Source organism: Maylandia zebra, linkage group LG7, assembly GCF_041146795.1.
Source record: "Maylandia zebra isolate NMK-2024a linkage group LG7, Mzebra_GT3a, whole genome shotgun sequence".
Classification (NCBI taxonomy): Eukaryota; Metazoa; Chordata; class Actinopteri; order Cichliformes; family Cichlidae; genus Maylandia; species Maylandia zebra.
In genome coordinates, this window is record NC_135173.1 from 68,564,906 (window position 1) to 68,591,108 (window position 26,203).

The window sequence follows — 26,203 nt, forward strand, 5'->3', positions numbered from 1 at the left end:
TACATAATTCAAAAGCTACGAAACGAATCAAATTAAAAGGCAAAAACGATTTAAAAAAAGGAAAAATATTCTCATTTGTAATACAGGGGCCGGCGGTTTTATTGTTAGGGACTATACAAACATTTGTTCTTAATGAAAGTGGCTTCTTTCTTAAAACCAAAATAAACAGGCAGGCACCACACGGTCTGCTTTTCACAATTTATTAACAAAATGATAAAATAAATAAATACAAATTGATCAAATGCTCCTAATATCAACTCCTCCCCATGTTCCCTACAGTATTTCCTAAACACTGCATACAAAGAATTCATCACAGAAGAGGCTCAATACAGAGGTAAGAATCCCACCAGACCAGTCACAATGTCAGGCCAACAGAAGACACATCTGGAACAGAAGTCAAAAAAATAAACACATTCCTTTCCAAAATCATTATGAAAAAATACAAACAATTATACAAATATTCAGATTGTGTAATTACCAATTTACACATTATTCAGCACACCAGGTGAACTTTTTCTTTATTCATATCGCTACAATGCATCTCACCAAATGGAAGATAAAAAAAGACTTTTGTTTTTTCTTTTTTTGAACTTTTCTTTTTTGCACTCAAACACACCCCGATGGAATCAGCTGTGGATGAGGTAAGAAGCTGCAGGTGTACGTTTGGGTCCAGACAGATGGGCGGGCGGGCACGAGAGATTAATGACGTCATGTACCGACAGAATACTAGAAGGCCACAATCATGACTTGATCGTTTTAAAACTGATACAACTTAAAAGTCGGAGCAAACTACCTCGCAGGAACGACCCCCCAGCACAGTCTTTTGTTTTTTTAGAATGCATGAGCGGTTAATGTGACCACGAGCACGATGCCAACGCAGGAAAACGACATCCGTATGATATGCAGAGACGAAATGTATGCTCTCAGTGTTCTTTGGATAAGTTCACCCGGACGGCTCGGCGAAATCGAAACTGAGAAGCAATTTAGAGAGCCTTCCTCCCCGAACCTTCGCAGCTCTGCTGGGATCCCAACAGTCGGCACGCCGCATCAGCCAAATCAAGACTACAACGAAGAACCTAAACCCATGGATGTATCCAGAGAGCTGATGCAGGGCAGACACTCAGGCCTAACGCATGCCTCCTTTCCCCCACAGAGCTCCTGCTCTGTAGCCCGGCATCACCTAAACCTCAGCCAAGCCATGAATCAAACAGTCATTGAACAAAGCAGAACCAATCACAGCAGCGATTTCTCTCTGTTAACCCAGGAGCCGGACAAAGCTAGGGCTACTTTTTCGATGATCTTCCTCCTGCGTTCCACTGACAAGGTGCTGATGAGGTCAAAGTTGGGTAACTTCCCAGAAAGAAACTAGCGGCGGGCACAATCCGTCGACTGCGTTCATGTTTGAACCAAGCGCTGGTTGAACTTGGGGTGACGTTACTCCAAATCCACAGGCTACTTCTACCAATCACCGGTAAGCGTTCTGCGGTAGGACCGCCCCACAAACGGCAGCGTGTCAGTGGAGAACAGGTGTCCAGTTCTTCTTCATACATCCATGGAAAAACCTTCTGATTCTGAAGAAACCCTTTGAACGCAGATGGTCGCTGCAACGTTTAACACCTAAACGGCGCGCTCTGGCATCCGTGTCTGCCAGAACGCCCAAAGAAAAGAAAGTGACTCGAGTTTCACATGAAAACATAAAAATAAAAGCAGATGCATATCAAAAAAAACGTTTCGACACGTCTATTATCAAAGTTTGCATAAAAAGTCATGCACTCCGCTGCCGCCGCTGCACTGACATATGCTCTTAATCGGGTCAAAGTTTGATCATGCCAGACGCCTCATGTGACCTGATTTAGCAAACTCGGGCGTTATCTGAAGCCAAAGAAGAACCAGAACAGTGCAGAAGCAACGATGGACCTTTCAAAATAAAACGAACGCGAGTCCAGCCAGGAAATCCGGGGAACCGGGATTCACACCTGCGCTCTGCGTTGCTGACCGATCCCGGTCCGATAATACTGGTCAAATCAAAAAGTGCATCACAACACAGCTCTGAGCGGGTCATCATCATCATCGCCGGGAAAACCCCGACTGCTTCTCACCAGACGACCTCTGACCTTCGCGTCTGCACAGGTGTTTTTTTTTCTCCGAATGGAAAAGTTAATCACAGAAAAAAACGAAAACAAAACACATTTAAGGCAACTCCTCTATTAAACATCAACAAAACACTATGCGGTCGATTTCAAACGGCATCATATATGAAATGTAGATTTAACTTGCATTGACTACTGGCAGCCTGAGGTGGAGGGACCGAGTTTGTGCTCCGGAGTTTGGGGGGAGCTCCTGGGATGGGGGACCGGAGGGTCATACGGAGGGGTTAGTAAGGTTCTACAAGTCACAGTGCAAGTCAAGAGACAAATATTATCTGCTGTTTGAAGAAAGGCACTCGAGGTACCTACTGTACAGAGGGAGAGGTCCAGTCTGACTGGAACACAAGTTCGGGCTCTTTGAAAGAAAACCTTGTTGAGACTCGATGACTACTCTGCTCTACCCATGAGTGAACACAGCCGACGAACAACGAAACACACAACGAATGATACTCAGAGGGACCCGGGGACACCTTAGTTGCCTTTTTTCTTTTCTTTTTTCTGGCTCTTCTTTCCCATCTGTGTTCGAATGGCCGAGCTCGTCAGACCGACGGCATAAAACGCGACACGGCGGCCGAACGCATGGAAACGTTTCTGTGGGATCTTCTGAATGAAGGCAGTCTGTATACGAGAACACCGGGTGTCAGATATGCCGACTTGGTCGTAGTGATATGAAGTTAACGGTCACCCGCAGTCGCCCTGCAGCGTGTTCACCTCTGCGGTCAGCGCCACGTGCACGTCGCTAAACGCCTTCTATCAGCACTCCAGAGACCGTACAGGTGTTAGCAGGAAAGTCCAACTACTGATGTTTCATCAGTAAGCAACACAGGCTGAAACACGCGGCCACCTTCACGTGTTCCTCGTCCTCCTCTGCTGCTGGGCCTACCCCACACCTACAGGGTATCACAGCCACTCACACAGCAGAGCTCTAGTCCCAGCGAACGTGCACGATCACAGAAAACAAACGGCGTCGGCACTCAGGGGTGAAGACGCCGCCGGGCGACTGAAACCTGGGCAACGATGCTCCAAAACAGCTCGAAGAAAGAAAGCGACAGAAATTCCAGCACAACCAGAGGCGCCGTCGTTGCCTCGCTCCCAACAGTGATCGGCTCAGCAGACCCACCTGAACCGACAGCCACAAATGACAGCGTCGTGCTTCGGCCACACCGAAAGAAAAGAGACGCACGTGTCTGACCGCGAGGGGACGAAGGCGCTTCTCGGGCCGCTCCTCCCAAAAACAGGAACTACGCACGTCAGACAGAGGTTTGTGTGTCCTCCGAGAAAAATATTGGCAATGTGGGGGATAAGTCACATCACAACAAAGAGATGCATACTCTGTTTAATTCCATATTAACATACAAAAAGCTCTTCAGCACTTCTTTGTAATGCAGCAAGCTTGTGCTTTAATCTCAGGATTATCGTCCTTTGAGATCCGTCGGAAGGAGCAGCTTCGTACGACAAACCGTTTGAAGGAAAAAAGTTCCTTTAATGTTATTGTTTAGTAAGCTCTCCTGTCTCAATCTGGGGACTTCCAATTTCTGAAATGGTAGCATCTAAATATCTTACAACGCCGGTGATTTGATCTTTCGATACAGTAAGTGGACTTGTCCCTGCTGAATTTGGGTATGTCGTTTTGGCAGTTCAGGATTCAACAGAAACGCACACGATGCAAAGACGACCGCTTCAAAAAGAGGACTCCTTTGTGTGTGGATAATGCCAGTCCAGCAGGTTCAGGAACAGAAAGCACTTATTCTGAAGAAGACTAGGAAGACCTGAATATCTTTTCCTATAAAAAAGAAACACAGCCCAGATATAGTTTGTGTGTGTTGACATTGCAGTATTGCAATTTCACATTTAGTGCTCACAGTTGACACACTTGACTCACGAATGAAAACTCAATCACTACACTTGACCGACACCACTGAAAACATCTGTTCGGCTACCGAGCCTGTTCGACCTCGTCCTTTGTACCTGTCGAACGCGCCGCTCGGCGTCTTTGCTGCCTGAGCTCAGGTGGGAGGAGATGGGGAGAGGATGGGCCGTTTGGTTACCGGGTGACTGCGAGTGGGAATAATGTAGGGATTATGGATCGCTCGGGAAGTCTTTCCAAAGGCGTCAGTGTGCTTCAAAAGAGCGACGATGCCGAGGCCTTTAAGGTTTCTGCAATAATGTTGTGTATTGTTCTCGGACCTGGGCAGGTGAGCCCGGGTTTACACCACCAGGTGCACGTGTGGTTTGATGAGCCAACATGCTGCCAATCAGTCTCATCTGGAAAGTCAGACCCGTCACCTTCAAGGCAGCCGCGTGCTTCAAAGCGCCAACCGCCGTCTTTAAAAAGACGATGTCTGAGGAGGTCTCTGGCTGATATCGAAGGTTATCAGTCTAAGGTATGATTTTCAGAGCTGTTAGCGGTAATCAGGACGGACTGAAAATCCCATTTTCAGCCTTTTATCTTTCGCTCCCTTCAACAGTTGTTTGTACCCAGCTGTCGGGTACCTGGGTTAAGGTAAGTTAGGCCGCTCAGCGTGAGCGGTGTTGGCTAACGCATCATTTTCTCTGCAAAGTTCACCGTAATTCACAGACCACTACGTTTGACTTCCAATCAAAAACACCCAGATGCGACGTGATCCAGATTTCTAGGACTGTTTGCATCTGCAGCGCCTGTGGTTGGCACCACTCTGTGTTTGAAGCAAACTGAAGCCTTTTCACAGTGAAGGGGTGAAGGGACGCACGGGTTTCTCTCCACCGAAGAGATCCGGAGGCCGGCCGGGCGAGGATCGGACGATCGGGAAGGTCGGGACGGATGGTTAAGGTTCATGGTCGTTCACATTAAGTTCGTTGGGACGAGGGCACGAACAGGTTCATTTATCACAACACTGCTTTAGACCAGTAACCCCTGACAGATGTTTGGCTCCACGTTCTCGGCGTTCTTCGTGCCCATGTGAACCGTCTCCCCACCTCGCAGGGAACAGGGGCCACTGTAACAGGCACACACTGGTGTGATGATGAGTTAAATCTCCCTTTGAGCATTCCCACCATGACGTCTATCACTAATTGGCATGATGACACTGGTGCGCACGCCTTCCTGTACCCCAGCTCAGTGGGTGGAACGGCCTACGTCTTCCCAGAGTCACGTGACTTGGGCTGTATATCTACCATTGACACAGTCTGACAATACAATGCAAACAAACAACATTTATACAGATTGGCAACTTCAGGGCACCACACGGTGCAAGCAAGAGTCTTTTTTTTTAATATATATGTTTGAATTCCCCGACTGAAGAGACGCCGCGTTACTTTTTATTGTCCAAACTGCTGACGAGAGCTGGCAAAGAATGCTGGGAGGGTTCTGAGGTTTTGCTGTTGTTGGTGTTGCTGCCATCGCTTCCGGTGATCTCCTCCTGTTTCTTCTCTGCCGGCGTCTCTGGGGGGTTGACGGCAGCTGTCTTGTTTTCAGAGCCGGTGGCGGCGTTGGCGCCGTGGCCTCCGCCGGGGCTCTGATCGGGACGGGCTAGCTCGACTGTGCCGTTGGTGGTGGCAACGGCCGAAGAAGCGGGAACATTAGTTGCCGCGGCTACCTCAGTCTCAGGCTTGGCTACGATCTCCGCCTGGAGACCAGTCCCCGTGTTAGCCCCTCCCCCCGGCCCCGCCTTTCCGTCCGCCCCCACGCCGGTGCCGCTATCTGCCGTTAGGACTGTGCTGTCGGGCTGGCCGGAGGTGTCTCCGCCCGTCTGGTGGCTCCCCGCGGCTCCGTGCTCCTCGGGCTTGCTCCCTTCGGTGATGACGCTGGCCAAGGAGCTCCCCGCCTTCACCTTCTCCGCCGAGTTGACTTTGGGCGGAGCTTCAGAGCTGACCGCGGCCTCAGCCCTGTCCGGGACTCTCATGTCTTTGCCCTCCGTCTCTGCCAGAGCCTGGTTGAAGTTGAAGGCTTGGATGAGGCGAATCAGGTGTTTGACTTTGTCCAGGGAGAGCTGCATCTCCTTCTGGCGGGCCAGGATGGTGTTTTTGGTCTCCATGCATTTCTGAAAAAATGAAAACAGGTTTTAGTTTCATCTCCTCAAATAAAGAGAGCAGTGACAATTCACAGAAGCTGAAGTTGGCGGCAGGCATTTAACTGCAACAACAGTAAAAACCCTGTGACTGTGACGGCCGTGAGGACGAGCGTCTGTCCTGGAGCTGTGCTCGTTTACGGCACACAGTCCCGCTCGTCGCTGCTGATGCTGGAATTTAACGTGAAGCCGGAGAATAGCTCTAAAACAATACAGTTACAGCACGACGAGCTGTCCTGTCTTCTTTTCATCGCTTACCAGCCCGACTCCACATCCCTGAGGCAGATCGCTCAGGACCTGACAGGTAATTATACAAACTTTCTCTCACAATGCAGCATCGCGGTGCTTTATCCAACATCCAAACACAAAAAACATGGCCATCACAGCAGCTGACAGTCTTCCCCCTGCTGAGCCAGCTCACAGCCAAAACTTTTGATAACTTTAGCGCTGCACAGATTATGAACGAGGGACTGGAGACTGGACCGAGGCATAAACGTGTGCGCTGAGCTCACTGTTATGGAGTTGCTGAGCTGCTTGACTCTCTGTTCCAGCTGCTCTCGCTCCAGTTTCAGCTCTGAGCTCCACTTCATCAGCTTCTGCTTCTCCTCTTCTTTAGCTGCAAGACAAAGACGGGAGAGTCGGTCAGAGCTCGCCGGTCCCGGCAGACGCGACACACGAGAAGAGCAAAAGCTGCCGTCACCTTCTTTGTAAGCGATGTAGGAATGAACGATAGCCAGGGTGCCGGGCCAGGGAATGGCTTCTTCTTTCTTCAGGATCTGGAGAGAGAAGCTGGGAGTTTTCACAGAGGCGGAAGCTCGGAAAAGAGTTCAGGGAGACAAATTTAGCCACCACCCTGCGGTGGGGCCGATACGGGGACGAGCAATGGGGTGGATGGATGTGAGATGCAGATCTTTACACAATGAATGAGACAGAAGCACAAAAGAACAATACTGCATCACGTTTCTGCTTACAAAGGATCGAACAGTCCTAAAGTTCAGGCCAGCGTGGCAGAAGGCCCGCCGGAAGCACATTGCACAGTCTGGACTGCAGTACCCCCTTCCCCCTGACTCAGGATCAGTCTGCTGCGGTTACCTGATCTTGGCATTTTGGACAGATCCACATGCCTTTAGGAATGGTTTTCAGGGGTGGATCCAGGCAGTCCAGGTGATAAACACGAGAACACGTGTCGCACATGAGCAACTGGCCACTGCGTCTGCACACAGTGCAGAAGTCCTCATGGATGTCTCCCTGTGAGGAAGAATTGGACCAATCAGTTTCCCCACCAACCATCAGCGCAGAGGCAAGGCGGGGGCGCCGTGATCTGGTTTAGTTTACAGTCTGGGCTTGTTCTAATGACATGGTGTGTTGTGTTAATCGACTGAGCCCACACAGGGGAGTTAGAATGTGCTCTGCAGTAGTTATCAATGACGCTACAGGACTCTGTTCACTTTGTAAGGCTGAGTCAAAGTAAAATCAAGTGATGAGTGCGGATGAGTGTCATGGAGACGACAAACTAATGGAGGAGTGCAAATGGTGACAGAGCTACTGGGCCAAAAGGACCGTGTGTGACGGGGCGTCCAACCCTCTGAGCTGTCCGTCTCCCCCATCGTTACTTACATCCCCAGAGCTGGGGCTGGGCAGGGGGAGGGGATGGACGGGGCTGGAGGGGGAGGTCGGGGTGAGGCTGACCAGGTCCGGGACGCTGCTGTATTTGGGTGGACGACCTGGGTGAAATGAGACAGACGACAAAGACGGAAAACAAAGAAAAAAAGAAAGATGGAGAGGGGGGAGAAAACAAAAACAAACAGTCTGTATGACATACCTTGGAAAGGGAGTCTTCGTTGGCTAGCATGAGTCAGGGTGAGAGAGGAAGAGGAGGAAGAGGAGGAGTCAGAAGCACAGACAGCAGGGTTAGTGCTCCGAGCGAGCTGACGCCAAGCTCTAGTACAAAGCTGCCCGTGGACTCGTGTCAGAAGTCAACACCCCGGGTGCCGACCTCGCGTTCCCACCTCGCCTTTTTGTCTTTCGACTTCCGGGCCTCTTCGGCATGAGCGGCTCAGCCTGTTGCCACTTAAAAGTCATAAAACGGCTTAATACGGGTATGAGATGCATGGACCCGACAGGCACGCCGTGGGTTGGGCGCTCAGTCGGGCCGACCTGCGAGCCCGTTACTGGCTTAACAAAGACCCGAAGTTAAAAGACAAACAGCAAGAGATGAATAAGAGAGCGGCTGCAGCGAAGTGGAAACCCGAGGCCAGCGTTTGGAGGGCGAAGGAACAGTCCGACATCAGTGCAGACACTGACACAGACTTCCTCCGCCTCTTTCAGGGCGTGTTAAAATCTGACACCACGAGTTGCGCGTGAGGTTAGCGTCTAGCGTTACGACGTCTGCAGCTCGACTGTCGGAAAGTGTGATGTTATCGAATCAGAAACACCGTTAGTCGTGTTACCGGCGGCGTGGCTCCCAGCAAACAAACATCATGGGCGTTAACTGGGAGTCAGGGTGTTCCTACAATTCCCAGAATGCATTTCAGCTCTTCCCAGAGAAAACAGAGGGTCTAACCGGATTCATCCTCCTTCATCGGAGGCTCCACAGCTCTGATCACCAACCTCGGCATCGTTTCAGAGGGTACATGTCTGCGTTTAGTCTGCGAATGAAACCTGACATCATCGGCACTAAATGACGTGACACGCGGGCGCGTTTCAGCCCGTTTGAAGCTTCAGAGCCTCGAGGACGAGTGAGCATGAATCCGGCTTTAGACGGAAACCCGACTGAAGCGACAAAGACAGGAAGCAGAAGCAGGAGAAAAGTTTCACAGCACGTTATTAGCACCGAGCATCAGATCAGACACTGATCTACTGTTTCTACTCTTCTTCCACTCAATGAAGCACACACACACACACACACACACACACACACACACACACACACACACACACACACACACACACACTCCTCTCTGCAGCTCTGCCACGACTCTCAGCTGATTATCGTCTCTACTGTAGCTCTGCTTGATTCTATTGTCATGCATCGTTCAGTCTCTACTGGTTTCTACTGTCATTTCCATCATCTTTGGTCTGTTTTTCATACAGACCTCTCTTCCTGGTCCCCTGGTGCAGAGGGCTGTTCAGGTAACTCACTGCACTCTTTTTCCTCTGAAACAAAAGAGAAAAACGTCGTTAAGTCGCTCAGCAGGCAAAATACTGGTGAAAACTACTTTAATCAACCCAAACTCGTAAACATGTCATCGCACTTTGCTTGACTCTAAATTCACAAACGTAAACGGGAGTCTGGGACGTACCTCGGGTTCAAACACGGCGCCGCTGTACACCGGGTTGGCCGTCGTTCTCCTCTTACGCTCCTGTCTTTTGCTCTGAATTTCTGCAAATAAAAACACATCAGCGTTTCCTGCAGATGTTTGCTCACGCAGCAGCTTCACGACACCAAGACTGAAAGCATCGCTCACCTTCCAGGTGGTCGTGTGTTACCAGGCCCAAGGACACCATGAAGGCCAGTTTCTAAAGGAGACACAGCAGGTGAATCATCACGCTGGCAGGTTTGGTACAACAAAAAAGTTGTGCGGTAGCAAAACGTGCTCCAAGCATCAACGTAAACATCTGCAGGAGAACGTCCTGACACATAAATCCATCTTTTTAAAATGATACATTTTCAAATGAGATGCAGAATGAAAGTATTTTATATCGATGCAGTAAAGCAGCTCCTCTCATGCCTCTTTTCTCGCTCTCAAACCCCACCCAGGCACGCAATGAAGCCCCACCCACAGATGGCCCCGCCCCTCCCTGGGCCTGGTTCTGCCAGAGGTTTCTTCCTGTTAAAAGGGAGTTTTTCCTTCCCACTGTCGCCAAAGAGCTGCTCATAGGGTCATATGATTGTTGGGTTTCTCTGGGTTATTTTAGGGTCTAATAATATAAAACACCTTGAGGCGCCTGCTGCATAAATAAACGTTTGGTAAACAGCTTTTTCTGGGGTTTTGGATCATTGGGAACATCGTGCGCCTTTATCTCCTTTCATAACATCAGCCTGTGTGAGTACGTTTGAACTACAATATACTAACAATATGTTTTAATAACAATAACATTTACTTAAAGATATTAATATCTAGAATTTGCAGGTGAAACGTGTGACGACAGAGAAACGGTTCAGTGATTTGTGCTAGAAAATACACGACTTGTGTGTCCCTCTGTGGGTCATACCTCTGGGTTCTCCTCTTTCTTGGGGGGCCTGGGAGGAGGAGACACAGGAGCGGTTGAGGAGGAGGACGGGAGGCTGACGACGGCGTGCTGCTCTGTTCCTCCCGGTTTAACAGTCTGCTGAGAGAAGACGAGACGAAGACGGCAAGCTTAAGTCACAGAAGAGAACATTCCTTTATATTTTCATTATTTCTATTTTCTGTTTTTCATTGAAGAAAGAAGCAGAGGCCTCCACACGGCCTCCTTCAATAACACGGACCAATGTGACACAGCGCCATCGTTCAAAGACCCGAGGGTCGAACAGGCGTCCAAACTCCAGTAAGAACCCATCAGCTGCAAACACGGGACCTTCAGAGGGTGTGACAGTAAGACACGAGCAGACGACGCCCTGCACGCAGCTCTGCAGCGCTGACTAATCATCAATTCTAACATACTAACGATACCCAAACAAGCTGTGAGCGTCCAGCTGCCCGATGCTCCAGCCGGAGAGCAGGTACGTTTCCTCTGATCACCGCTGTCGGGAAAGCAGCGCAGAGATTTAACCGTCACAGCAGCAGAATTTAAACGTGCGGACCGGATCCACGAGTAAAAGCAGATCATTACTGAGGTTCTCCTCGTCTATACAGACACCAGCTTTATAAACCACTTCAGTACTTTTAGAGGCAAAAACAGACCCTGCTGAAGTCTGAGAGGCCTGTTCGTTTCAGTGCTGTAGTTACCTGAATCACCACAGGGGGGTGCTATACTGGCACATAACCCTAACCTGTAAATGAACTAAAACTGATATCCAACCTTTCAGCGCTGGACACAGCCCTTTACAGCGTGTCGGAGGAGCAGCGGCACACGAGCGCCACCTTTAAATCTTTAAGGTCATCGCCTTATTGTTTAAACATCAGAACTACAAAACTATCCAAAGGTTTCTGAAAGTAAAATCTAAGACCACGATTAAAATATTTCAGATCCTGCTGTGCTAAACAGTGCAGTACTAACGCAGGACCTTACCTTGGGCTCAGTGGTCAGGCTGCTGATCTGGATCGGCTGGACCGGAGTCTGAGTGGGGACGGGGGTGGGCAGGGGCACCTGGGCGGGGCTGGCGAGGCGGGTGGGTGCAGCGGAGACTGGCGTGGTGATGACGATGCCCGTCAGCGGGGCGGCACCGGTCTTGCTGCAGGGCTGGCCGTTGACGATGCGGACCTGGTGGATGGGCGCCGACGACGACAGCGAGGACGAGAGCTTAGTGGCCAACATGACGGGCCGCTGCAGCAACTGGGGGGCCGCCATCATGGGTGGGGGAGGGGCCGGTGCAATAGGGACATTGGTGGGCGTGGTCAGCTTTGGCCGGACCTGATAACGACACACAGCCAATCACAAATCGGCACAGAAATGACCTGATACTGCCAGGTAACGCCACTGTGGAGCTCTACCTCAGCCTGACTGAGCCTACCTTTACTGCTACTGCTGAAGCAGAGGAATGTTACAAACATTAGCTCATTTATTTTTATGTATTAAATCAAAAAAGACAGATACACCACATCATACAGCAGTGCCAGCTCTGCTACCACACAAGCCCCGCCTCCAAAGTCCCAGTCTTTAACCACTCCTACAGCTCACTCGCAGGGAATAAGGTGAGATGAGCCCTTCAGAGTGAGACAGGGGGCGGGGCTTCAGAGGTACAGGCACTGCAAAGCTTTAATGTTTTATAAAGCATTTTGTCATTAAACTCTAACAGTATAAGATACACTGTACACATGTAACGATGTGCTGGCAGGACAGAAAGGACACGAATCGTTTAGACTTATTAAAAATGCAAAAACACATTAGATAAAAAAATCACCAATAAGGTCAAACGTGATTGGTGGAGGGAAAAAAACAAAACGTAATATTGTTAACAATATTTAATAGTTTTATAAGCCCAACCCTTCAAACTTCATACAGAAGTACTCGAGTATTTGTTCTGAGCTAACAGACAAACGCTGCTCCTGGTAGGACGACTTCTGAGGCCTAACTCTGATGTTTGAGCCCGAGCTCCCGGTGGCGTTACTCAGCACAAACACCGCCCACGTTCCTCCAGTGGAAGGGTTAAAACACACCGACAGCCAGAAACACAAAAATACCAAGAAGCTGCAGGAAACAAGCTCTGACCAAAGAAAGGTAAAAGACACTGGTACACAGGCAGGAAACCTCCAAAAACACCTGCTCACAGGTCAGTCGGAAATTAAAAGAAGCACAACGAGAGGAGAAGTGATGAGTAAGAGGCAGCACACAGAAAACAATGTTTTAGTGCCACGGAGCAAGGCATGAGCGTTTGCTTCGGCGCGCTCCCGCCCTCTGCTGGAGAGTGAGCACGCCACGTCGGGTGGGCCACACACACTGATCTGAGGGGGTTAGGGTTCAGAGGCGGGTCTCACAGTGACGCACCTGTGGCTGAAAGGCGGGTCGAGGCGTCAGTCTAGGAGGCGGGACAAACTGAGGAACTTTGATTGGCTGGGCGGCGGCCTGCACCTGAGACAAAACCACAGCAGATTGTGGATCTGTGCTGCTGACATCTGACCGACACGTCTGCTGCGCTCGGTTCGGGACGCGTCGCCAAGCGTTGACAGCAGAGCGTGGGAGTAAGTAACTCTGAGAACACGCGGGCTTTAAAGCAGGTAGATCACACACCTGTGGGCTCTGCCGAGGGAGCAGGATGGAGAACTGGCACAGAGCAGCTGCTTTTGCACCGCAGGAACGAGGAACCCTCCAGGGACCAAAATCGGTCCGGTGCTGTTCGCCAGTGAAACGCTCATAAACTTCGGGGTTGGTACAAACCCAGATCTACTTTTTAGAGCTCATGGAGTCATGCCCCATCCCAGCACCGTACTGTAAACATACATTTACTCTTATTGGCTAAATGTTTCTCAAAAACTATAACAAAGTATCAATGTTCCTCTGGATGTAGCGACGTCGCTACATCCAGAGGAACATTGATACTTTGTAACATCCAGGTGTTTGTGTCAGCGAGCTGTCTCCAGTCTTTTCCTTGAAAAGATTCCTGGGAGGAAAAGTTCAGAGTCCTTCAGATGGAACACTGAACCGTGTGCAGAACACTGTGACCTCTGTCAGTTCCCGCATCCAAAGCAGAGGCCAACACTTGAAGCAAACCGGACCCTGCCCTGCTCTGAAACCTGAAACACGAGCCTCACCTCCAAGTTTGAACTCTGTTCACGTCAGCGCTGTTCGACAGCTGCGCTCGTTTCTGTCTTCTGTGCAGTATTTTAATCACGGTGGTTAGCAGACCTCAGGTGGTCGTGCTGTTACATCCTGTCCACGCTGCTAAAACTAGTGTATGTTTAAAGGTAAGGCAAAGCTGCAGAAGTGTTTCAGAGAACGACGGCTGCAGAACAATTTAAAAACGACCTGCTGTGTTACGATTCGTCATTTCGATCGCTGCGTTTCTGACTTTTAAGCTTTTTTCCCTTTGCTCTGCTCTTCTTCACCTGACATGTTTTTAAAGATGGCCCTCGCTGTGATCAGTTTACCCCATCAGCATCGAGGCCCGCCCAGGAAGTACCTACCCACGCCCAGAGGTGGTACTTTGTTGTGTCTGGAGGCCCAGGAACGGGCACAGAGATGTTCCCGCGGTGGAAAACCACCTGGAAAACCCTCAGTCGTGTCGTGACGTGTTCTTTTTGCAATCATGCGCCTCTGTGAGGGGAACTGACCCCCAGAGGGAGATGCTAGAAGCTGCCGCCACAGCCCGCTCGAGCGCTTTCAGAGAAACAGAGTCGTGTGAGAGCGCACGCAGGCGGGTCAGCGGGCGGCGGTCTGAAGCGTCTCCTGAGCTCGAACAGATCGCACCGACAGCACACTTACCACCATGGCGTTCTTGGACACCAGCCGCATGGGCTCCGAGCTCTGATTGGTCAGCTTGCCGGCCACCTGGAGGTTGATGGGGGCGTTCTGCGAGTCGGGTTTGGTGATAGCTGTGGTTACCATAGCGACGGTGGGCGGGCGCTGCGGCAGGACGGTGCCGGGGGCAGCTTTCAGCACCAGCGTCTTTGTGGTGAGGACCGGCGTCACTGTCAGCGTCTGTGGAGGGAGAAGTTAACCCACGACACATTTAAAGACAGTCGGATTTTAAGTCATCCTGTAAACGGCGCCGCGGCTTTCATACCTGCTGCAGCGCTCCAGCTATCTGCTGGCTCTGCAGTGGGTTGGCCGGCTTGATGTCTCCTCCTCCTGGAGGAGTTTGGACCTGCAGCTGCAGCTTGGCCTCCGGCTCCTGCTTCACCAGCAGCTCCTTCCTCAGCTGCTCCACCACCTTTTTCTGCAGGCGAGAGCACAGGACATTATTCCCGCAGCAGGCGCCACTTCTCCATTCAAAAAAGCTTTATTGAAACAAAGTATGGAACAAACGATATAATGAAGGGTGTGGAGGCAGAGGGTCGACTCTCAGAGGAAAAAAGCTTTTTAAACTTTACTTTGGGGCGGACTCATATAAAAAGTGTGTTTTTTAACTGGTGATTGTTCATTCATCATTTAATTTAGAAAAGTTACTGTGAAAATAAGTACAAATAAGTACAAATAAGTACGAATAAGTACAAATAAGTACGAATAAGTACCCAAGCATCTCTGCATGACTGAGGAGGAGGGGGAGGGGCAAAAGAGAAATAAGTGAAAGAAGCAAAAAGAATGAAAAGCAGAAGAAGAAAGGGGTGGAGCTCAGGAGGTCACGCACACACTGGCGACTGAATTCTCAGTCGGAGGATAAAGCCCATCTGTTGCTTAGCAACAGTCGACTCAGAAGCAGGAACTTAATGGAGTGAAACACAATGAGGACGCCGCGAGAGAGAAAGCAGAGAAACACAGAGGAGGAGGAAAGTGGCGGCGCTGCTTTCAGAGAACTGTTTGACCTTCTGCCAATAACGTGCAGCACTTCAACTGCTGCCGCCGCCGCACAGGGACGTTTAATCTCACAGGACTTCTGCTTTCACAGGTCCGATTCTAAAAACACACACTTCCTGTTTAACGCAGTCTTTCTCGGCCTGCGACTCGGGAGGTTCAGGCGTGATGACGTCAGCGCGTGATGGTGAGGCGCACGCTCTAAAAAAAGGTCAAGGGTCATGCACTTTTTCCCAGCACATCTGAATGAAAGAAAAAGTGCAATAAAAAAAATCTCGCTCCTTTTCCCCAGAATCAAAGAGGCCATGAGAGCAGCTGCACGGCTGCCAGTTTAATTACAAGAAGAAGAAGCAGGAGCAGGAAATCACCTACATTTCTTCTTTTGAACTTCCTTCAGACTGTTACTCTGAGCCCACCCCTCACGCTCCGGCTCATATTCCCACTGAGGCAGTTTATCATCAGGTGGGAGCCGAGCTCAGCGCGAGACTAATCTGCCGACTCTCTGAAACCGACTTTAGTCATCTGTGGTTACGCAAGATGCCCGCCTGCACAAATACGCGCACGGCTTTCTGTTTCCCCACAATAATCTGAGCTAATCCCGACTCCGACATCATCTCAGCACACTTCAGTCTGCACAAACTCTTATCCAACAACGTCTTCTTTAATTCTGCACGATGTCGAAGCAGCGAGCACAAAATGTTTCACACGCAGAACAAACACAGCGAGAAACACGCAGGGAGCAGATAAAAATAGGAGGCACAATGAAAGTGTTCAAAAATAACAGAAGACAAAGAGACTACAGACGTGACGTAACACGCTCATCTGATCCATATATCACAGGGACTATTATGAACGCCAGACACCAAACAAAGCCATAGAGAAAGACCCCAAACACACAGAGTCAAACAGCCACGAGGAAGAAACGAACGACCACCGAAGCTCATGAAAGAGAGCGACCCAGTCACACAGTGACAATGATGCAAAACAAGTCAAAGACACAAACGTGCACCGCTGTCTCTGCCACTGCTGGCTGTTCTGTGTCGTTCATTAATAATGTTTGATATCAGAATGACGTAAGCTCATGAGGTGAGACTGTACCACTGCGCTGAGCTTTGGCCTCGGAGCGTGTCACTCCTACCGCTGTGAAGCTGAAGCGCTCCGAGCTCACGTTTCTTTGTTTGAAACGACAGCTCGGTGAACTCAGCCTCTAATATCACAGAAGGTCACGCTTTAAACGAGCCCACGGACACGAGCTCGTTAGCACAAAGCTGAATACCTGCTTCTCGCTGAGCGCTGTGATCTTTGCTTGAAGTTCGTGGAGCTGCTTCTTCAGATCTGCGTTCTAACAAAAAACAAATGCCATGAAAAAAACGTCTGAAAAGTTTGAAGCTTCAGAGGTGCTGATAAGAAATAAGAGCTTGGACCTTACCTGAGGGTCCTGCTTCATCTGAGCAACCAGTTTCTGCAGAAAGAAGAGAGAAAACACAGATCACGCTGACACCTGCTGGTCATCACAGGGAACTGCACCCGAAACAGAGCAGCGCTCGCTCTGACGGACGCGCGTCCTTTGATAAGGATCATATATAAACTAAATAAACAAATGAAAACAGATAAAGAGACCACACCTGACCCTGATTTCTTTTTTCCTGTTTTACCATCACACTATGAACATTTTCAGCTTGTTCATCACTTTGTTTAGTACAGCACACATCCACGTTTTCAGGGTGAAAACCAGATTTAGGCTCCATTAAAACACAGCCCACTGCAGGCCTCACAGTCTGCAGACTGAATGTGGCTTCACCCCTTACTCCCCTACTAGAGTTGCACTTTATTTTACTGGGATTATAATGCACTTATATGTACCTCCACATGTCAGCTACACTAGGAGGTAGAGCTGGGCGATATGAGATTTTTTCACATCACGATATGTTTTTTTCATTTCAGGCGATAACGATATCTATCACGATATCAGCCAAATAACTATATTTGTAAGATTGAAATGTGCCGTTGCTCACAAGTAAAATGTGAAATAATCAGCAGCTTGTTTTGATTTAAATATTTATTTCCCATAATAAGTTCAACAGGGTAGATGTACTTAAGGAACATGAGACTTTTTCAGATAAATAAAGGCAAATATTGCAAACTACACAAAAGGCAGCCGCTAAAGCGTTTAAGTTTCAAAACAGAACAAACGAAACAGACTAAATTGTCAATTCCACTTAGAAACAAAATATTAATTCTAAAAATAAATCTTAGTTTGTTTTACAGAAGAACAGACAAAACTGACTAACTTTTGTCAATATCAAATAAACTGAGAACTAAAAGGAAATTCTCAATCTCTCCTTGTTGTATAGCTGAGCTTTTCAAACAGTTTTAACAGTTACTTTAGTCTGACAAAAGCCGAATGACGAATTAGCGCTTCCAGTCAGAGACTGAGGCTACGTCCACACGTACACGGGTATTTTTGAAAACTGAGATTTTCCGTTTTCGTTTTAAAAAAGAATCCCGTCCACACATAAAGGCAGAAATGAAGGAAAACGCTGCTATGAACATGCCAAAGCAGCAGGTGGCGCTAGATTCCTAACCGTGCAGAAATGTTGGCCAATCAGAAGTCTAGAAGCCTCGGTGGGAAAAAGTAAACAAAGCTGGGGCATAGAAGCAGAACCGAGTCGTATGTGTGGAGGGACAGTAACTGTGTGTATATGTAAGCATTTAAACACTGCAGAGAGTAGAATTAACAGTATTGTAGAAATTCATTTCACCGAAACAATAACGTGGCGCACAGTGTGACGCATGCACCAGTTTATTGTATTTCCAGACTTGCTTTCGGCACAATTTACAGTGCACGCTACTCTGTTTTTTGTCAGACTTGAAATAGCCGAAATACCTTCACACTACGGAACTTCTATGGCTCTTCCGTTCGACAATCTCTCCGGCGTTGGAACCATCATCTGTTTTCTCTTCGGTCACGCTCGGTTGATTTTTCTAGTCGGCACACTCATTTCCTCCATTACGCACTGGCTCCATTACCCAGGGCAGCTGTGGCTACAACCGTAGCTTGCCTCCACCAGTGTATGAATGTGAGAGTGAATGAATAGTGGCATTGTAAAGCGCTATATAAATCCAATCCATTATTATTATTATTATTATTATTATTACCCACTGCCTGCTTCCCAAACAAACACACGTGCGGCTTGGCACTTGTGCTGTACGTAACAAGTCACGTGACGTGACGCTGCGGCTGTGATTGGTTCGGCTCTGCGCTACTTAGTTTGGATTGGCTGACCTTTTTTTTTAATTTTTTTTTTTATTTTAAGAGGACAAGAGCGGCGAGGTCTATCGCGATAGCTTAATTTCTCTATCAAGTAAAAGTTATATCGCGATACATATCGTTATCGTTCTATCGCCCAGCTCTACTAGGAGGTAACAGGTCAGGTTTTCCCAGGAAACAAAGAAATAATTAGACTGTAGATGAATTTAAGCGATGCGTAACTTCAGGTAGTTATTACAGTAATATTAGTATATTATTAGTATTGTGTTATTTCTTGTTTATCTTGTGGAAAAAACAATATTTCTAGCACCTACACTGTAAGCGTGCTACAGTTTTCAGAGTGGTTTACTCCGCCCAAAAAGTGCGACTGTGCTCCGACGTTACGGTGTCACATTTATGGTGGTAAAGAAAGGACTGACTGAACATCAACATAATGAATATTAAATAACAATGAATCCACTTCATAATCTGCTTACATGAACTAACGATGTACCGTGGAAACATTGTTTTTCCTGTGAAACTACTTAAACTCACAGTAGAATTATTCCTCAGGCTGCTGTAAAAACCCCACCTGTTGCCTCCTGATTCGATCCGCATGTATTTGTAGTAAAGGGAGCAGGCTGTGTTATGCAGCGTTACTCAGTGTCCTGCCTCAGTGCGTTCATGCAGACGCTGAACTTTGAAAAAGAAGAGCGAGCGGCCAAGACAGGAAACAGCTGAGCCCACAGCGTACCTGATGGATCTGGATCTCCACCTTCAGGGCCTCCTGTAACGTCTGTAATTCCATCATGGATCCAGTCAGTCTGCCAGCCGATCGATCAGCCTGCGCGCACACACACAGAAAGGTGAGACGCTGGTGTTTCAGGGCTACACTTACCACACCTGTGTGTGTGAGCTCTCACCTGAACACTGTCTCCAGTAGGAAAACCATCCAACTGAAGCATTAAAGTGGTGCTGCAGAGGAAACGAGGCACAGACACACGGATGACTACAGGGCAGGTGACCTCACCTGAAGCTGTTCATTACACACAAACAGGCTCCGAGCTTCATCGCGCCCAAACATCAAACACTTCATTCACATCAGCATTAATGAGCCTCACACTCCAGCATAACAGCACTCACCACCTGGCTGTGGGACCGGACTCCACCCCTCTGTGCTGCCCTGCAACACACAGCAAACGCACACGTTACAGGCCCAGTGTGTTCAGGAGACTTTAAATGAAAGACGTCTTTATTCTAACAGGGATCAGTCCTGAGCCAGCACAACTCAGCAGGCGTGCAGCGGCACACACCTTCAAAATAAAACACACGTTTGTGGACTCGATTTGTACGTCCTCACCTTTCTACCATCTGCTGATGTTTTCTGAAGCTTTCAGTTTGTTTGCTGTTCACGTTTTAAGAGGATTCTTTTTATTATTTGACAGTTTGGGTTTGTTTTTCTTTGCTCCATAAAACTTTCACATGTGAGCCAAACCTGATCAGGTCACACTGCCCACAGTGATTCAGAGGTCATGTGACACACCAAAGAGGAGCATTAAGAACGAGCCCTGTGCAGTACTCGCTCGTGTTTCTCTGCTGGAGAGGAAACAAAAGAATAAACCGACACATTTTTCTCAAAAACACAAAGAAAATCATTCAGAGAAGATCATCATCATAATAATGTGTTGCATCACCAGCCTGTTAGCTCATCCCTGCCCCTGCAGCGCCCCCTGCTGTGTGGATGCCAACATTTACATGTCTTTGCATCAGTGAGACAAAAAACATTCTTTAAACTAAAAACACCAGAAACAGGAACTAACATAAGGGTCAGGGCCCTTCAAAGTGTCGCCAGAAATACACCCAGGGTCCTGAGATGATCTATTATTTATGACGAATCCACGGAAGAAGTTAAGGAAAAACATCCGCATCATGTCTCTGAATGCTGTTTGGGGTTAACGTGAGCAGCACATCAGGAAAAAGTACTCAGGAGTGTGACAACGTTCGAGTCTGACTACTTCACAAGGAGTACAAAGAAATGGAAATACTCGAGTACTTCACACCCCAGCCCGTAACCTGCAGACAAATGAAGTACCGAAGTACTCATAAAAACTGTAAAAGCTACAAAATAAAGTGCATAAAACACAAAGACTGCTTCATTTTTACATTTTTGAAGTTTCATTAGAATAAAAAGAAAAGAAAGAAGTGCACAAGTACTTTCACTGTAAGTACACACAAGTATTATAGGCTCCAGCTTGCACCTCAAAGTACTTTGAGTGATTGTTGGGTATTTTGTAAGCTTAATTAGTACTACATAATCCTCTGAAGTAGGGCTGTTCGATATAACGATGTGTGTCGGACGACGATATAAAAACATCTGTTGTTTCATTTTACGCTGTTGTTTGTTTCGTGGTGTCGCAAAATAAACTGTTTACGGTAATATTTGTTCATGTTTGGATGTCATTGTAGTGGCTGTATTCTTAAAGTTCTCTCTTTCTCTTATATTTAATATCACCACACTACGGACGCACAGGCGCCTGTTGATGGTAACACCATCGTGTGTCCGCTTGTTTATGTTCCACATAAACCTTTCACAATAAAGCTCAAGATCCTGTTGAGACTTCAAAATAAACTGAATCACGTGAAAGAGCAGAGTGTTTACAGATGAGAAGCAAAAAAAGACGCCAGGTGCTAAAAAATAAAGCTTAGACTCAGACGTTAGAGCAGGCTTCTCCCCGCAGCACGCCGTGTAATAAATACTCACAAAGGAAACGGCGCCGTTACAACTTATGTCTAAAAATGTGTCGTTTCATGCATCGGTTAAACACTCGACTCCAGCTACATGATGCACAGCTGGAAACACTTCACGCAGGTCGAGCTGCCCGAGATTCACAGACTTTACAGAAAATGTTACATGTTTGTGATTTATATCGTTACCGGGACGACGATGTCTTATATCGGCACAGCCCTAATCTGAAACATAGTATCAAGTAGTGAAAAATAAGTAGTAAAGTACCTCAAAACTGCAGTGATGCTGTAGTAGTACTACTATGTGAGAAAAACTATTCAAGTACTTCCTGTTTTCAAATCCTCAGATTTATGGTTGAAAGACTGAAAGCTGAAACTAGTGCAGTAAAAAGTACTTTTAAAAGAATAAACAAAGTATTTTAGCTTCGTGTACTGAGTTTCAGGCTGTGGCGTGAAGTACTTTTCCTTAGTAGTACTTTGATTTCCTGTGTTGTACTTTAAAAACTGTAATTACACAAAAACTATGCAGTGAAACAAAAAGTACTTTGACTTTCCTTCAAGTTTAACCAACTCCATTAATACTACGAAGTACTGCATTAGTACATACTACACGTAAACTCATTCAGAGGGAAAAAGTACCATAACTATAGTACTTAACTATTTTGAAGTACATATTATTATTAACCTAGAAAAAAATACTACGTCATTACTGTAAAGCACAGACAGACGTGTACATAAACATATAAACTAAATACATGTAGTACTGCTGAATCGAGCGTACTGTAAGTGGCTCGCAGTACTCCGGTTTGTTGTTTTTAAAAGTACACGATTTAACCACTAGACCTGTTTTCCAAGTACTTCAATACTACACAAGATGCAGTAGTGCCGTCTTACTAATTTAGTAGAAAGTACTTCGTGTCCAAAACTCAACACCTGAGTCATGAAGTACTGTGATTTTCTGTGCTGTAGTTTAAAGTATTACTCTGATTTGTGTCTAAAACATTCAGGTGCATGTACTTCCTACTGGAGTAAAATATCTCTATACAGTATTAGTATTCGAGGAATCTACTTTTCAAGTACTTGAAAACTAAAAACAGGGGAAAGTACTGCATTATACAACCGTCACTGAAAAGCTTTAGTAGTACTAAGAGAATAAAACTGAAGTACTTCCAGTTTCTGAGCAGCTCAAACACGTATTTAAGTTCAGTAGTACTCTGTTAAAAGTACTTTAAACACAGCCTGAAACCTGAGACAAAGGGACTCAAAGTACTTTTGTACTGTGTATTTTGTAAGTACCTGCAGTAACAAAACTCTTGTAGAATACAAGAACAGAGTAACAAAAAATACTAATACTCAGGTACATCTGCTTTATGAGTACATACAACTATTAAAACTGCAGTATTCAGTAGTAAAAAGTTTCCCTTTGAAATGCAGTCTAGAGCAGTACATGTACAGTACCTCAAACCTTAGTTAGAAGTAGTAGTACTGTAGTACTAATTAGTAAAAAAGACTTACTTCCATCTTATAGTTTAAGTACAAGTACACAAGAGGACAAATAAACACCAAAGTACTCCATGGTCCAGGTCATTCAAAAATGTACTTATACATTGTAGTACTGCATTACAAAGTACTTTAAACTGCAGTCTATAACATGGGACAAGTACTTTGGTTTACTCATGAATCCACCACTTAGTACACGCCTAAGGTACCAGAAATGTAAATAGTACTGCAGTTCCATTTTACAAATACCTTAAACTTGATAAAAACTGTAACAAATGTATTTTAGTACTACAAACTACAGCCTGATCCCACGATAAGTACTCCCAGTTACTCTTTTCTATTCAAAAAGTTTGGTTTGTACAGTACATTTACTCTTTAAATCTTGTGGAGTACAAATTTGAAGTACTAGAAAATGTAATCATTAACCTTTATTATCCAAGTACCCAGAAATAGTACTTATACTTACTGGTAAAAACAACTTTATACTGCAGCCTGAAACAAAGTACTCTGACTGTTTTTAAAAACCTTCATTACTGCAGTACTTCTCTCTGAAATTTACTTCAGAATGTAAATAAGGATTTTTGTGTACTTCAACTATCAAAATACTTAAAAACTGTACTTAGTAGTACTTTATTACTAGTTCATAAAAGCTACTTTGTACTATAGTCTGAAATGTGAAACAAAGTATTCTGATTTACTGTAGTACATTGTTAAAAAGCTTCATTAGTACACATTTGAATATTTCTACTATCTACATACTTTAAAACTGCACTTAGATATAGCAGTACACATGAAAAAGTACTTTAAAGAGCACCGTGTACCACAGGACGAGGGTCTGTGTTGTACACGTTTCATTACTGCAGTGTGTCCCTCTGAAGTGTAGTACAACAGTTTTCCAAGTCCAAAACTATACTACTGTATTACTAATTATTAAAAAAGTACTTTGAATTAGATCCTACTGAAGTACTTTGTTTAAAAAAAGCTTCATTACTGCAGTACTTCCGTCTGAACTTTACTAGAGTGAAAATAAAAATGTGTGTATACTTTCACTTTCAAAGTACTTTAAACTGCACTTTGTAGTGCTGCATAACTAATGAATAAAGTAGTACTTCACCAGTCTGGAATATGAAACAAAGTACTCTGATTTACTGTAGTACATTGTTAAAAAGGCTTCGTTAGTACACACGGAGTGAAAACAGAAACACTTGAATACTTCTATTAACCGAGTACTTTAAACAGCCCTTACTTACAGCAGTAGTGCATTACTTATTAATAAAAAAGTAACTGTTACATCCTGAAACAAAGTACTGTGACTTACTGTTTGGTGTTTTTAGTTAGTACACGTCTAAATTTACTGCAGGACAGATTTAAAGCAACAGAAAGCAAAAATACTCGAGTACTTCTATCCCACCCCGAGGTACAGTAGTACAGCATAAGCGATGAGTAAAAGTACTTTGTGCTCCAGCCTGCAGCGCGAGCTGGGGGCCCTGAGTACTGGGACCTGTAGTGTTGGGGTGGGGGGTCCCGGTCCACCTGAGAAGCGTCCATACGTGCAGCACCTGAGCGGAGGTGCTCGGCGGCTGTTAGCGGGCTGTGGAGGCCGCCGGTTAATTGGAGTAATTGCTCCCCGGGTGGGACGCCAAGTTGTCGGGATAAACTTCCCCGAGCAGCCCCGCGTGCCTCCGCAGAGGGCCCAAAAAGGGAAGAAATGAAGCTAAAATGGAGGGTTTCAAGATGAAAGCCGCCAAGTGCTTCTTCTTCTTCTGCTGCGGGAGTTCAAACACTGAAAAGTGGGTTTTTGTTTCGGGCAGACAAATTAATGTTTTATAACCGTGTTATTAAGCCTCTGCGGCCCTGTGGACGCTCGGTCCCCCCTCGGAGAGCCCCCCGGCCGCCTGTTTGGGAGAACCGTCGCGGTTTACGGGCTGTTTTTCGGTGTTTCGGTGTGAAAAAAACCGTCCGACATTGCTCCGTCTGAGGCTGAGAACAAGTGGATAACGTTAGCCGTAGCCGCTAATGCTAACCATCCTGTTAGCCGCGCGGAGCTAACGCAGCCAGCAGCCACGCTGATAACAACTTCCATCAAAGATTAAAAAAAAACACGGCGGCCGAGGGGCGGCAGGGGCCGGGGGCACGGCTCGAATCGGGCTCCAACAGTCCCGAAAGACGCCATCTTTTTACAAGAGTCAAGAAAAAAAGCCCTGACAGCGAGCAGGCGTCGGTGGGTCCAAGTTACATCGGCCCCTTGTCCTCCAGAATATCAACTCCTAGAATAAGAAACAGAGCAGCTAAACACACAGAAACACACGGGAACACAGCGGACACACACCGGCCGACAGCCCCGCACACCTGCCCGCAAACAGCCGCAGACAATCGACCACGGGCGGCCGCAGGAGACGCGTAAAGTTTGACAGCAGGGAAAATTAAAGTTATGAAATTAAAAAGCCCAATGTGCACTTACTCAGCAGCAGTCCTCCTCTGGATTAATTAAATATATATGTGTGTAAGAAGCCGATCCGCGGTGAAACAGAGGCGCACACACAGCCCGGCCGCCTCCTCCCCGCGGGGCTGGACCCAGCTGTCGTGTTTCGGGGTGACTTTTAGTGGAAATTGTGTAAAAAGAGAGAAACTGAAGCTACAAAACAAGAAGAACTCTTCTTCAATCTCATTCAGCTCAGCCTCAGCACATCACAGATCCCTGCGCCGCGGAGCTGGACGAAGGGGCACAAAAACTCCTCGCGGCTCCGGCGGGAGCTCGCTTATCCGCCGGGGAGCGGTCGATGTCGGTCCTTATGGCCGTTAAAGTTCGTTAAATCGGGCCGATGAGCGAGCCGAGGCGCGGGGGGGATGTGTTCGGGAAGCGGACTACTTTTTGTGTCGGTGCGGCGAATTTATTTCACTTTGCCTAAGGAACGGCGGTGCTGCGACTCCCATTGCCTAGGGAAAAAACCCGGATGTAAACTCAGTGAAACTCTATGGGGAGAAAGTCACACACACACACACCGTGAAACTCGGCGGCGGAGCGGAGCACTTTGTTGTGTTGTTGTGTTACCGACCAGCTCCGCGCAGCACGCCGCCCTTCAGCCTCCACGTTCGGCTGCTCGCTGCTGGACCCGCCGGACTGTTGCACTTTGTGGAGGAAAAGGAGGAGGAGGCCCCTTTTCTCCTGCTTCCAGAGAAACGAATAAATAACTCCGTGGAGGAATGTGACCACAGAATAAACTCACAGAAGCCAAACGGGAAACAAATCTGAGGTGCTTCTTCATTTTATGATGTCGTCATGCACAGTTATTGTTCAGGCTTTCATATTTTCCTGCCCTTGGCCTCAGCTGTTAAAGCCCCTTTTTGTAATTACCCCGCAAATTGTAATTAAAACTTTCAGCAGCAGGGGGCAGAGTTTCATCAGTGCCTGGGTAATGTCT

General features: G+C 47.1%; 1 protein-coding gene across 3 annotated transcripts; it reads right to left on the reverse strand.

Moving 5' to 3' along the window:
• Nucleotides 1-186: 186 nt before the first annotated feature.
• Nucleotides 187-25,450, reverse strand: phf21ab (PHD finger protein 21Ab). Of its 3 annotated transcripts, none has more exons than XM_004571499.6 (19): nucleotides 25,243-25,450; nucleotides 19,680-19,719; nucleotides 19,460-19,511; nucleotides 19,291-19,380; nucleotides 16,716-16,748; nucleotides 16,563-16,628; nucleotides 14,559-14,711; nucleotides 14,258-14,473; nucleotides 12,824-12,907; nucleotides 11,408-11,749; nucleotides 10,409-10,525; nucleotides 9,661-9,712; nucleotides 9,496-9,575; nucleotides 9,289-9,349; nucleotides 7,811-7,917; nucleotides 7,286-7,441; nucleotides 6,894-6,969; nucleotides 6,706-6,809; nucleotides 187-6,166 (listed from the first exon to the last, which is right to left on the reverse strand). In XM_004571499.6, the coding sequence occupies exons 3-19, from the start codon at nucleotides 19,499-19,501 to the stop codon at nucleotides 5,438-5,440; spliced, it is 2,508 nt and encodes an 835-aa protein (XP_004571556.1). In that variant the 5' UTR covers nucleotides 19,502-19,511; nucleotides 19,680-19,719; nucleotides 25,243-25,450; the 3' UTR covers nucleotides 187-5,437. The 3 variants fall into 3 exon arrangements, with proteins under 3 accessions (XP_004571556.1, XP_076743091.1, XP_014266174.1); XM_076886976.1 differs by lacking the exons at nucleotides 7,811-7,917; nucleotides 25,243-25,450 and adding exons at nucleotides 8,016-8,038; nucleotides 19,897-24,211; XM_014410688.4 differs by lacking the exon at nucleotides 12,824-12,907 and having other exon boundaries at nucleotides 25,243-25,449.
• Between the last annotated feature and the right edge of the window lie 753 nt (nucleotides 25,451-26,203).